The 12016-nt window shown below is 43.7% G+C and overlaps 1 protein-coding gene across 1 annotated transcript; it reads right to left on the bottom strand.

The window, feature by feature from the left end:
- Positions 1-547: 547 nt before the first annotated feature.
- sik1 (salt-inducible kinase 1) lies at positions 548-10377 on the bottom strand. Its single transcript, XM_030757651.1, has 14 exons — positions 10105-10377; positions 9427-9630; positions 9183-9299; positions 6004-6067; positions 5601-5762; positions 4946-5070; positions 4729-4852; positions 4420-4640; positions 3935-4084; positions 3722-3832; positions 3382-3607; positions 3049-3303; positions 2726-2915; positions 548-2604 (listed from the first exon to the last, which is right to left on the bottom strand). Exons 2-14 carry the CDS (start codon positions 9577-9579, stop codon positions 2100-2102), a joined length of 2403 nt encoding a protein of 800 aa, XP_030613511.1. The 5' UTR covers positions 9580-9630; positions 10105-10377; the 3' UTR covers positions 548-2099.
- Between the last annotated feature and the right edge of the window lie 1639 nt (positions 10378-12016).

Below are 12016 nucleotides of genomic sequence, written 5' to 3'. Positions count from 1 at the left end.
ATTTTTTTCTTCCATCATGAGAAACAAAAAAAAACCCCAATAATAATAATCAGCAATAAGAAACATGAATAAAGTGCAAATCTTGCTTGTTTAAATAGCAAGTTCAAAGGTCAAAGAAAATATCAAAGGGGGCGTCTGAGGAAGTGTCCTGTAATGGAGCCATCCATCGTTCTTTCTTCATCATGCCGATCAGAGGGGGGCATTCGGGGGGGGGGGGGGCTCTGACCGGCAGTTTGTTCAGGTAAAGGCACAGGTGTTGGAAGTGAGTGCAATCAACCAAAAAAAAAAAAAAAAGGAAAAAAGTTGGGCAGAAATATCAACATTGCATGTTTCCAAAAAAGAACTGGGCTTGGAAAGACGCAGCTCCCCTACAAGATGTTTCACAGATATGAGACAGCTAACTACACTCACATTATTACAGCTTTCAAACACCTCAATTCAACCGCCTGCACATGTAACTCAGCTCAGTGCAGGTCACTTGTGTCTATTTTAAGCCACTACATGGGCAACTGAAGAAAAGTTCCACTTCCTGCACATTATGGTATTGCTATGTTCTGTTTTCTTCTTCTTCTTTTTAAATTTTTTTTTTTTTTTTTTTTTAGAAAAGTACAAAACAAACACTACCATGGTCCTCATAGTAACAGCTAGAGATACCAACAATACACGTAGCATTAGGATTTGGTGGCAGCGGGAGTTTTTTCTCACAGCAGAAACTAAGGAGAGCGTGTCAAATTGGTTCGCTACGCCACCACGCTACATCTTGAGACAGCAAAGAGGAAAGCCAGTAGTGTGTCTTTGACAGATCACCCATTTCTTGTGCTGTTGAGTCTTTGGTAAAACCCAAATTCTTCCTTTCAGAACTACAAGCATGCTGCGGGAATAAAAACAGCATTTTGAAATGCCTCTTTTCTAAGTCACTACAGTATCGTCAGTATGTTACATAAGAAGTACCTTTTCTAGTCAGCTAGCCAGCACGGCAAGATCAAACACAAGGTAAAAAGAGACAAACACAAAACCTCAGGCAAGTATATAAGAAATTTTTGACCATCCTATGTTGAGCCTCATTTCCATTGTTTTCCCATGTAAAATATTGCACTGTTCCCACAGTCTTTGTTCCGTATGAAAAACGTTTTTCCTCTGATGTTCTGGATCTGCTGACCTACATGTTAGATTTTAAAGGTTTTTCCTTAAAATTTCCAAATTGTTGCCTGAGGAGGTAGTAAAAGCATCTAAAAAGAAGGTGCTTATCAGACAAGGAGGCGGGATGGGGCGGGGGGGGGGGGGGGGGGGGTATGGATCCACACGTGTAAGGTGCTACCAGGCTGACCGATCTACCTGCTGTGCTTTACTCAATCAGCGAAACACCGTCTTCACTCAGTTTTGGCTGATGAGGGTGTAGCAGTCTTTTTGCAGCTTGAGGTAAAAGCAGCATTTTGCGTTGCTAAAATTATAATCTTGCACACAGAAGGAAAAAAAAAATCACAGTTTCAGTAAAAATCAAAATTGTCTCCTTTGTTGTACATTTGTAAGCTTAGGGCACTATACTGCGTGTTCACTGCACTGCTACAGAGAAATGTCTCTTTAGGAAGGCCAACAAAGTGGGGAGACTTGAAAATAGTATGAATTTTGGTCTTCTGTCCAGGTGAGTGAGAAACGCTGAGAGCTTACACAAGTGACAAAAAAAAGGAAGAGTGGAAGAGCAAGCTTTCCTCTTTAAAAAAAAAAAAAAGATCAAAACATTAAATTAGACAGCATCAAAATGTGAGAGTGACTCAGCAACGTCAGCTATTCAAGTGAGTCCATCAGAGAGCTGGAGGAGTCTTTTAGTCTGTTATTGCTTCTCTGGCTGATACGAATCTAACACCTCACCCAGAGTTTGGTTATTGCTTAGTCTTTAGCTTATATGATTAGAAAAACATACACACAGCAAACACGTGTGCAGACACATTCTCACATGTGTACCTCACAAACACAAATTTGTCAATCGCATCTGGTCTTTTGTTCTTCCTCTTCACTTCTGCTCTCTTTTCTTCTGTGCTCAGCATCATTTTTAGCTCTTCCACTGAGAGTACATTCGCCGGTCTCGCTTGGCCGATGATTTACTTCACCATCACACAGCTGCTGAGCTGCTGTCCAGACATACCCAGCTCCTGCATGTCGGGATCTGCGGATCCGGAGACTGAGCCCATGCTCCACACCGCTGGCTTGGGCAGGATGGGGAAATTGCCTTGTGCTGCAGATTGCTGGCAGAGGCCGTTGTGGGGATGAGGGTGGGGTTGCTGGCTGATGTGCAGACGTGCTTCGAGAAGGTAGGCAGCGGAGGCCACGGGGGACAGAGAAGAGGAGTAGCAGGATGAGGATGAGCAGCCCGAGGCGGAGGTCTCGAGGGTTTGTTGCCAGGGGCCCTGCTGCAGACTGACTGAAGCTTGCTGAGGAGGCAGGGCAGTTTGGGTGGTGGTGTCGAATATGGAGGAGGAAGTAAACACGGTATTAGGTGGAGGAGATGGTGACTGTTGGTGTGCCAGGAAGAGCAGGGGCTTCTGGGGAGGTCCTGTCTGAGGGGCTTGGACCTGAGGCTGCGGTTGGTGCTGAATCTGTAGCATTCTGGGAAAGAAAGATCAGATTCTTTATCAACAGCTCATATCTGTTACAATTCCTGTAATGCTACAAGATTTTATACGTGGGCTTTAATAACAGTGTGGGTTCCTGCAATAGTGTGTCTCACCTTTGCTGGTGCAGCACCTCCTCCAGCATGCTGCGATGCTCAGAGAGTGCTGGACCCAGAGACCCCCGGCTACCGCGGTTACAGGAGGGTGGAGGGACAGCCTGCCTTGTCAGACCCTTGATCTTATTCAATCCCAGAAGTCCTTTAGTGCGAGTGTTTTTCCTCAGCTGCTGGCGGAAAGCTTTGAGGCCTGTGGGAAGGCATGGGAAAGTGTTATACAATGCATGCTTTGATCCAGCACGTGACAGCACGTGTGAGAAAACCTGAATACCAGCTTAGGTAAGTGACATACATGAAATTCTTTCATGATCATGTTTCTGTACCTTGTGTAAGGGAGGTGTCAGAGGCTCTGCGACCCTCCTGGAAGTTGGCAGGGGGCAGGCTGCCCTGAGCATGGGGCAGGAGGTGGGAAGAGAGTGCAAGGGGAGCTCCAGCAGTTAGCAGAGCTCCTCCCTCAGCCCCCTCAGCTGGAAGTGTTGACATCCCACCCATAGCAGCTTGCAAAGTGGGGGCAGGACTGGAAGAGGACTTCAGACAGCTGTCAGAGGAGGCACCATCTGAGGGGCTGACCACGATACCTACAGAAACCAGACGGGTCAGGGTTCTGCGTCGCTACCAGAGTGAAGAATGTGTGTGCGTATGTTTATCATACTAACATGGAGGGTTGCACTGATGGAAACGGGCAGAGACCTCAGCCAGAGTGTGCCTGCGAGAAGTGGTCGTTGGAGGGAGCAGAGGCCCGAGAGTTTGTGTTGCCTCCTCCTCCTCCAGGTCTCTGGGTCGCACCTCTTCGCTGATGCTCGTCTCCAGCAGGCTATTAGGTGAAATGGAGCGGTTCCAGAGCAATCTGTTCAGGCTGGCCTCCACTGGAAACACCACACGCTGAAACAGAAGGAGATCGACTGTTAGCCAGTGACTGACAGCAGAGCTGGGTGCAGCATTTGCATTCGGTCTATTAGTACAGAAGAAAAATTATGTTTTATTTAAGAGGTTTACCTGAAACAATCCAGCTTGGTCACACTCCACCTCTGAGTACACAGGAGGAGTGCTTTTGGCTGGAAGTGAAAACGCTGTCGTTCTGAAACTGTCAGTAGACTCCATGATCACCTAGAAGGGAGCAGAAAGCACAGCGCACATTAGACTTCAAGCACCGAATGGAGATTGGATCAGTGCTAGTCTGAGCAGGCTACACCCAGCTAGAGTACTGACCTCTGGACCTGCGGAGTCCGAGGTGCTCCTGGGTCTCTGGCTCCATGTTCCACACTGGCGGCTCAGCTGCTGTGCGCGATGCTCACGCACTCTCTCCAGCAGCAGGTAGTAGATAGCAGAGAAGTGGTTGTAGCTGCTGCTCTGCAGAGACTGAAGATAAGGTCAGCAGATTAGTCATTTTGCCATTTTGTTTACTTTCTGTGGCACATAATGACAATTTACATCCAGTGCTCTCTCTTTATAGCATTCTGTAGCACCTCATTAAACTTTAGTGATGACAGAGTGAGAACTTGTTTCTATATTTAAATACAGAATAGTGTCTCTGAAGGAACACACAGTGGGCTTGACATAAAAAAAAGAATGAAAACTTAACTGCCACCTATTTTGCTGCCCCACCCACCTCAAGTCCTAAAACTGAGTATTTTTACTGTAACTACAACATTTATAAACCCACTAAACACTTTTTTTTCTTCTTGTTCAGTCACCTCAATAGTCCTCTGTCGGTCGATGCCCAGTGTGTTCATGATGCCCAGCACGGGTTCGCTGTAGTCGCCCAGGTTGGAGTTGTACTCTGTGAGGGAATGGCTGAGGGTCTGGTGGGCAGCTGTTGGGTCTGCCAGCATCCAGCGGTGTTGCTTGATCTGAGCAATGCTGATCCTCTTGGCTGGGTCCACCACCAGCATCTTTCGGATCAGATTCTCACAGTCTGAAGGGTGTAAACAACGAATGAGTCTCTGTGTGCGATTTACACGGGATTAGTAATTTGTGGTAATTGCTGTCGGGATAATTTATACCTTGTGACATAAAGAAAGGGATTCTGAATCGTCCTTCGGTGACTCTCTGTCGGAGCGCAGGAAGGCTGGCTCCGTCAAATGGAAGAGAACCGCAGACGAGGACGTAAAGCACCACGCCGAGACTCTGTGAAGCAAAGAGCAAAAAGGAGAATATAATCCCTGTTATTTAGTTATTGCTTCCACTGTCAGTAATGCTGTATTATATTCCAGAGCTTACCCAAATGTCCAGCTGAGGCCCCTCATACTCTTTCCCTTCAAACACTTCAGGGGCAGCATAAGGCGGGCTACCACACCATGTAGACAGAGGCTCCCCTGCATTGTAGAAGTTTCCAAATCCAAAGTCTGCAACACAGAGACAGAGGCGTACGACAACTTTGTTAATCAAACTTGTTTGCTTTCCTTTCCAGCACGAAGAGCTGCAGGCACCATAGCGCAGATTTATTACCGTTCGCAGTGTGTTACGTAATTTGTCATCATGAGATATTCATCAGACACTTCATAGCAAGCTTGAGTTAATATATCATCTGCCACACAAAAGGCTGATTGTTTTCCTCTGTTCATGACAGTTTGGCTCTAAAGTTTCTTTATGTAAGAGCGTGTGATTATGTGCTGAGCTCATTTCCTCCGGTTGGTGCTTGTCTTGGTAAAATGAGTGAATAATTAACATTTAATTAGCACATAGACGGCACAACAATGATTTAATTAGAATACTTTAAAAATCCCAAAGCACCAAATATGTTCTTCAGGCATAAACTGAACAGAATACAGAAACAGCAGGGAGGTACAGAGGAACGGTGTTGGATTAAAAACTATTAACACTCTGCCTCTCATCACCTTCCCATCAGACAGGAGTAAGTATGCGGTCAACCTACCAGCCAGTTTGATATTCATGTTGGCATCCAGCAACAGGTTCTCGGTTTTTAGGTCACGGTGAACGATGTGGTGCCGATGGCAGTAGTCCACCGCTGCGAGGATCTGCCAGAACTTCTTTCGTGCTTCATCTTCACTCAAGCGGCCATTCGAGGTTAGGTGGTCTGCAGGGAGAGAGGATGTTTCAGTTTGAGTACAAATGTGAGAAAACGTTATTGTGTTCATTTATCACACTATCAGGATACGACTCTTAGGACAGTCTATTATAAAGTTACTTCCTCTCTACCATGCTTTTATTTTGTCAGTGGCCTTTTATTTGACATTAAGGATTAAAATTCACCCTGGTTTCTGGGCGTGCTATGTACCTAAGTAAATACAAGTGTAAAGGCTTAAGGCTGCACTCACCAAACATCTCTCCATTCTTTGCATACTCCGTCACAATATACAGCATGTCTTTGGTCTCCATGACCTAAGAGAGAGAAAGACCAAAAAAAAAAAAAAGACAATGAGTATAAAAACAACTGGGTTGTGGGTGAGCATATTTAAAAGTTAAATCTGTTCCCAGTATTTCATCGTAGCATGTTCCAGCATTTCTAACCAAACAAATTCCACTTTACAAATGTCTCCATAAAAAAAAAAACACCAACACCCTGGCTTTCCATTATATGTCCTATTGCATAAGTAAACTGTTAGTGACTTCCCGCGTGCATTTTCATCATGTCTTAAAGCCCGTTTACACACGTCAATACAAACCCAAAAGGGAATGCGCAACATTCCGACTCAAACCAGCTGATCAAATGCTCAGGAATGTTTTTCCTGAGGGCGATACAAGCTGGCAGCGGATGCCAGTGTTGAATTTCAAGCTTCTCCTATCACTTTATATCTATGAAAACAGAGAGAGGCACATTCACATGGCCTGTTCACATGGTGTATCAGAAACACTCAAACTGCAATCAGTCAAAGCTGAATGCACTTTGTGGGACGGAAAGACGTAATTCCCAGTTCTTTCCTTGAGCTCACACAAGGCCTCCGTTTCCCAGGAGAACCCTTGGGGCCAGAGCAGTTGAGCTAAAAAGGTTGCACAACAAAGCAATTTTTGTCAGATGACAAAGCCCTGTCTGGATAATGCTGCTGGCCAACTCCTAAATTGAATGTCACCAAATTCCACTGAATGGCAGAGCTTAATTCTTTTCAGCCACCGGCCCCTTTAGAAAACCAGACGAGGGTGATTCAATACATCGAGGTCCCCAAGCAGGCACAAGTCTTTATCTGCGAGATAGGGCAGCTCTCTGTCACCTTGAGGTGCAGCTGACGTCACGGCCACGAAGAACAGGCAAGGCACGTCAAGGGCCCTCAAATAATCCCGAAAAAGATTAACCCTTTAACGTCCATATTTCAGCTTTCATTTGCCGTAAAGTAGCTTTAAGGTTGTATAATGGAGTACAAAAATTAAAACACATTTCTTTGAGACTTCAGTGGAATTTAAAGTGATAAGAGACACAGGGAGAGACAAACAGGGAGGGAGGGGCTTCAATGACCTTTCAGTTTAAAGGAATTTGTTCTTTTTTTTTTTTTTGCTCCCATGGGTCGAAATGAAAGAGAGGAAGCAGCAGCTGTTTTATCGTGAGGTCTCCCAGAAAACTGCAGGGATACTAGAGGATGTAATCTACGGATCACAAGATGGTCTTGTGTCACCACCCTCCCTTTGTACAGGAAGGAGAAAGAGGAGGTGATGAGAGTTGCTAACAACCATCTGACTAACATCACCTTGAACAACCCAAGGGCAGGGAGAAGTTAACAAGGGCAGGATTAACAACATACTGGATAAAGGCAGACAGCACAGCAGTGATACAACACCACAAACCTATTGTTTGCCATGTCTCTCTATCACTGGTTTGTGTAAAAAAAACAAAAAACGAAAAGATCTTTAAAGTAAAATTGTTTCTACTCAAACAACATAAATTTGATCTGTTATCGGTCCAATTTTAAATTAATTAGTTTCATCTTGTGTTTTTAACTGTAACATTAACAGATTTTCCACATAATCTAACAGGACTGTTTGGCCTGACTGGAAAAGCTGTTAAGCTTCTTTGGTGGTTAATGTGCCTTTACACTCGCTTGATGCATCTGAATAATGCATAAAACGTGACTGCCTTTAAACTATTTTGCATATCCATGTGTATCAGAGGTGATGATCATGTAATAGGGATTTATATTTCTATTTTATTTGTGTTTACGTGCATTAAGTGATGTATTTTTCTGTCCTTAAAGCAAGCATTATGGTTAACTAACAGAGTGTTTGGATGGCTTTTTTTTTTTTTGCATATGGCAAATCATAAAATAGTTAGAAATTATGCTCTCCTATAGCCTGGGATTACATCCTTTAATTGCTTGTGCCATCAGTCTAAAGCATAAAAAATTAGTCATGAGATGAAGAGAAGAAGGTAGGATTTGGTTTGCTGTTTCTAGATGAAAAAATTACACTGATAGTATTATTAAAAAAAAAATAGTGGACCACTAATTGTACTGTCGTTGAATGAAGTTGGATTCTTTTCATTATATCGTTATGCCCTTGCTTGCGGAAATTCCCAGGAATAATATTATTTCCTTATTTCTGCAGTCCAGACATGATTTCACAGTAAGAGCTGCTCAGCCGTTTAAAACCAGATATGAAGTAATCCTCAAGGGTAGCAAAACAACAGGGAACAAAACAAAGGGCACAAAAAGTCCAGAGTTAAAAAAAAAAAAAGAAAAAGAAATAGAGAGAAAGGGCATTGTGTGTCTGTTTGCATGGGTGTGTGTTTGTTTTCAGACGCGTGCCACTGTGCTTGCGAGGTCAGCTGAGGGGGAAAAAGCGGATTCTTTCGACTTAAGTCTTCAATTTGATTAGCAGTAAAGCACCGCTTTGTGGAGTAGCCTTCACGTGACACGCAGACACATTGCACTTGGTTTTAACAGGTGCTAATTAGGCTTAAAGTTCAGACCTGTGGATGCTTTGGTAATTAGTCTCCTGCCTGCACTGTTTCCCATATCTCTGCCGTCACCTATTCCATTATATAACTGAAGAAATCCAAGAAATGCACTGCTCCTAGCAGCAACTGGTACCCACGATTGTTCTCACACACTCTTTGTCTCTGTCTAACACACACACACACACACACACACACACACACACACACACACACACACACACACACACACACACACACACACACACACACACACACACACACACGGAGGTCAAAGGGGATTGCACTAATGCTGTTCTGCAGTACTTATGATTCAACATGCTCTGAGAATCAGCAAAGCTGGTTCACACCAGGCAACAAATGGCTCATAATACTCTGCAACACACAAGTGCTGTTCAAGAAAAAATATTTTTCCCCCGGTTTGCAAAGGCTTCCTTCCACACCAGAGCATTTTAGTCAGATGTTCATACATGCATTCAGACCCACTCCCTGTAGACCAGTATACCGTCCAGAGACAGTGAGGATGTAATACAGGTCGAATTACATACTCAGCAATCTACATGGCAAACAGGAACATTTCAGAGAAAGCAGAGAGAGATTAGCCATAATACACACCTGGTACAGCTTGATGATATGAGGGTGGTTTAACAGCTTCATTATCTGCACTTCTCTGTAGATTTTCTCCAGGTTGGACGGATTCAATCTGGTTTTATCGATGATCTTAATTGCCACCTTAAAAACAGTAAGAAAGTGTTAAAATTGCAAAATTAAAAAAAAAAAAGGAAAGGAAAGGAAGGAAAAAGAGTGGCTCCTCAAAAAAAAAATGCAAGAACATTTTAATAATAATAAAGCAGCTGACCTGTGTTTTGGTGACTTTGTGTCTGGCCAGTTTCACCACTGCAAAGTTTCCTTTCCCCAGGGTGCGGATGATTTCATAGAAGCCGACCTGCAGCGGCCTCCCCTGGGCAGGACTCGACTGAGCTCCCCGGCTGGTTTCTGTCATGATCACCATGGCGTACCAACAGTCTGGGGTTACAGCGCTGTGACAAATGAAGGGTAGTACCTGCAGAGAAAGCGGTGCATATTATACATTTCATTGCACTTGTGTATGAAGCCACTTGTTCGAAGCTTTTGTTCCACTTATAACCATTTCGTCCTGACAGTGTGAGACCAGAGACGATTTAAGTTATTATGATTACTTTATCGAAACATGAATAGTATAAAAAATTAGTTCAGCTGGAAATGTGACTGCAATTTCGTCCAATGTACAAATACGCATTATATGTTTAAACAAGGCTTAGAAGCTAATAATATTCATTCATTGAGTAGAAAGTGCTCTACACAAGCTGATGTTTTATTAACCTATAAGAAAATGCGGCACTTTCCCCGATTATTAAATAAAAGCGACTGAATAAAATGTGAAATTATATAAAAATATATATAGCTATTTATGGGGGAGGGAGCCTTAGAGTGAGTTAGAAAATGAGCAGTTTTTGTATCAGCCAGTAAAATGAGAGTTATCGAGAGTAATTCTTACCTTACAAAGACATAAACCGCCTTCTCTCACTCTTCAGACAGCTCTCGGACAAAACGTAAACCATTCCACAAACAGAGCTCCGGATAAACAACAAGACAGAAAGGAAAAACTGCGGGCAACACGCGCGGAGCAACTTTTTCCTTTGAGTTTCTACAAGTCTTCAGGCCGGGACCAGGCTGCGGCCAGTGTGCGCCTGTAAGCTCCGCCGGAATGCAGAGCTGAGGGCTTCGGCACTCACACGGGGAACTCCTCCTCCTCCTCCCTCCCTCCTTCTCTCCGCCACCATAACAAATTGATACCCACCTTACTAACGTCACACCCGCGTCAGAGCTCCGAGCTGGGTGCAAGGCAAGGCCGGACCCGAGCGCAAGGAAAGGGTTGCCGGGGTAACCGCGCGGCTCGGGCGCACGGTGACGCGAGTGCTGATGGAAGGGTTGCTTGGAGATGGGGACGGTGACGTCAGTCGTAAAGATGTGTCACCACGTGATGTTTCCCTCTGCCGGGCTGCAGCTCGCGGGCTGTCTCCACAGACCGGCTGCGCGCGCGGCTCAGGCAGGAAGAGAAACAGAAAGCAACCGGTACTTGTGCTGTTCACCGAGCACTTTCTCTTCTGCACAGCAATAAACACGACGTTAAAATGCGTTATTTTAATTAAAAAATCTTGATTGAGCTGCTTATTGATTGATAAATCTTGATTAAGCTGCTTCATTGACTGCTTTATAAAATGCTAGAAAAAAAACCCCTTCAAACTTTGCAAACGTTGTTCAGCACTAACGTTTTGGCTAAAAATGTTGCAAATGAAGGAAATTTAGACTACTTTAAATACAGTTTAAGAGTCGTTTGGTTCAGAGCTTTCAGGCACATCATTAAATGTGGCATGAATTAAGCATCACAAAGACACATTTGGCACAAATTTGTCTCTTAAATATTTATTCGCTGTTATAATTGCTGGTAATCCATTATTAAAATGTTAATGGGTTCTGAAATTATCAAGGTTGCAGTTATTCATTTGCAATGAATCAAATTGTGTGAGCAAAAAGAAAAGCTTTTTTTTTTTTTAATGAAACTGTGGGTGGCAGATAGGAAAGCCTTACTGGATCTCAGTGTAAGCTAGACTGCTTCTGGATTGTTTGTGAAATATCACCTTTCCCTGCAAATGATGCACACAGACTAGTGGCTGTGTGCTGCTGAGTTTCAGTAATCAGACGAGCTATGTGTGGCTTCCTTTGCTTTTTCCTTTGAGCTGCAGTTTAAAGCTTATTGGGGGATTTTCCTGTGGACGTGCAATTTTGCCAGTCAAGATGGGGGGAAAAAGAAAACAGCTGAGGTCATTAGTACAATGGCAGAAAATCCAGGTTCTATCCACTGCAAGTTAAAGCTGTTGGGGTTGAGTGTATTTCTGCTGTTGCTACGCAAACTTACCCTGATTAGCAAGCAGTCAAACTTGAGGACATATACATAATGACTAAAGTTAGAAACAGAGTGGCAGAGACCATATACAGGGAGGCACCAATAATGTCTAACATATTGATGGATAATGTGCACAGAATGCCTGGCATCCATAAAATAAAAGTCAGTGTAAAATACCAAATATCAAACTTAGTAGAGATGTAGATTACGCCCTCACACAATCTGAAATGTTAAAGGAATGCAAATCACATGCAAAATGTCCCAACTGAAAGGTCACACAATATTTTGATGCACACTTGCAACAAAACCACACAGCCCACTCTGCTCCTCATCACACCAGTTTCATAACCAAATGTCTACCTGATGTTATTTGAATATGCGCCTCACTTGCATGTTGCAGTTGCTGTATTTCCTGAGTGTGTGCAAAGCAGACAGACACAGTTATATAAACTGTATTGTGCTGATGCCCAGGCTCCCTTATCTGAGCGTATTCTGGATCCAT

Source organism: Archocentrus centrarchus, chromosome 21 (genome assembly GCF_007364275.1).
Source record: "Archocentrus centrarchus isolate MPI-CPG fArcCen1 chromosome 21, fArcCen1, whole genome shotgun sequence".
Lineage (NCBI taxonomy): Eukaryota > Metazoa > Chordata > Actinopteri > Cichliformes > Cichlidae > Archocentrus > Archocentrus centrarchus.
The sequence above is the reverse complement of the archived record's forward strand: the minus strand, read 5'-3'. Positions and strand labels throughout refer to the sequence as shown.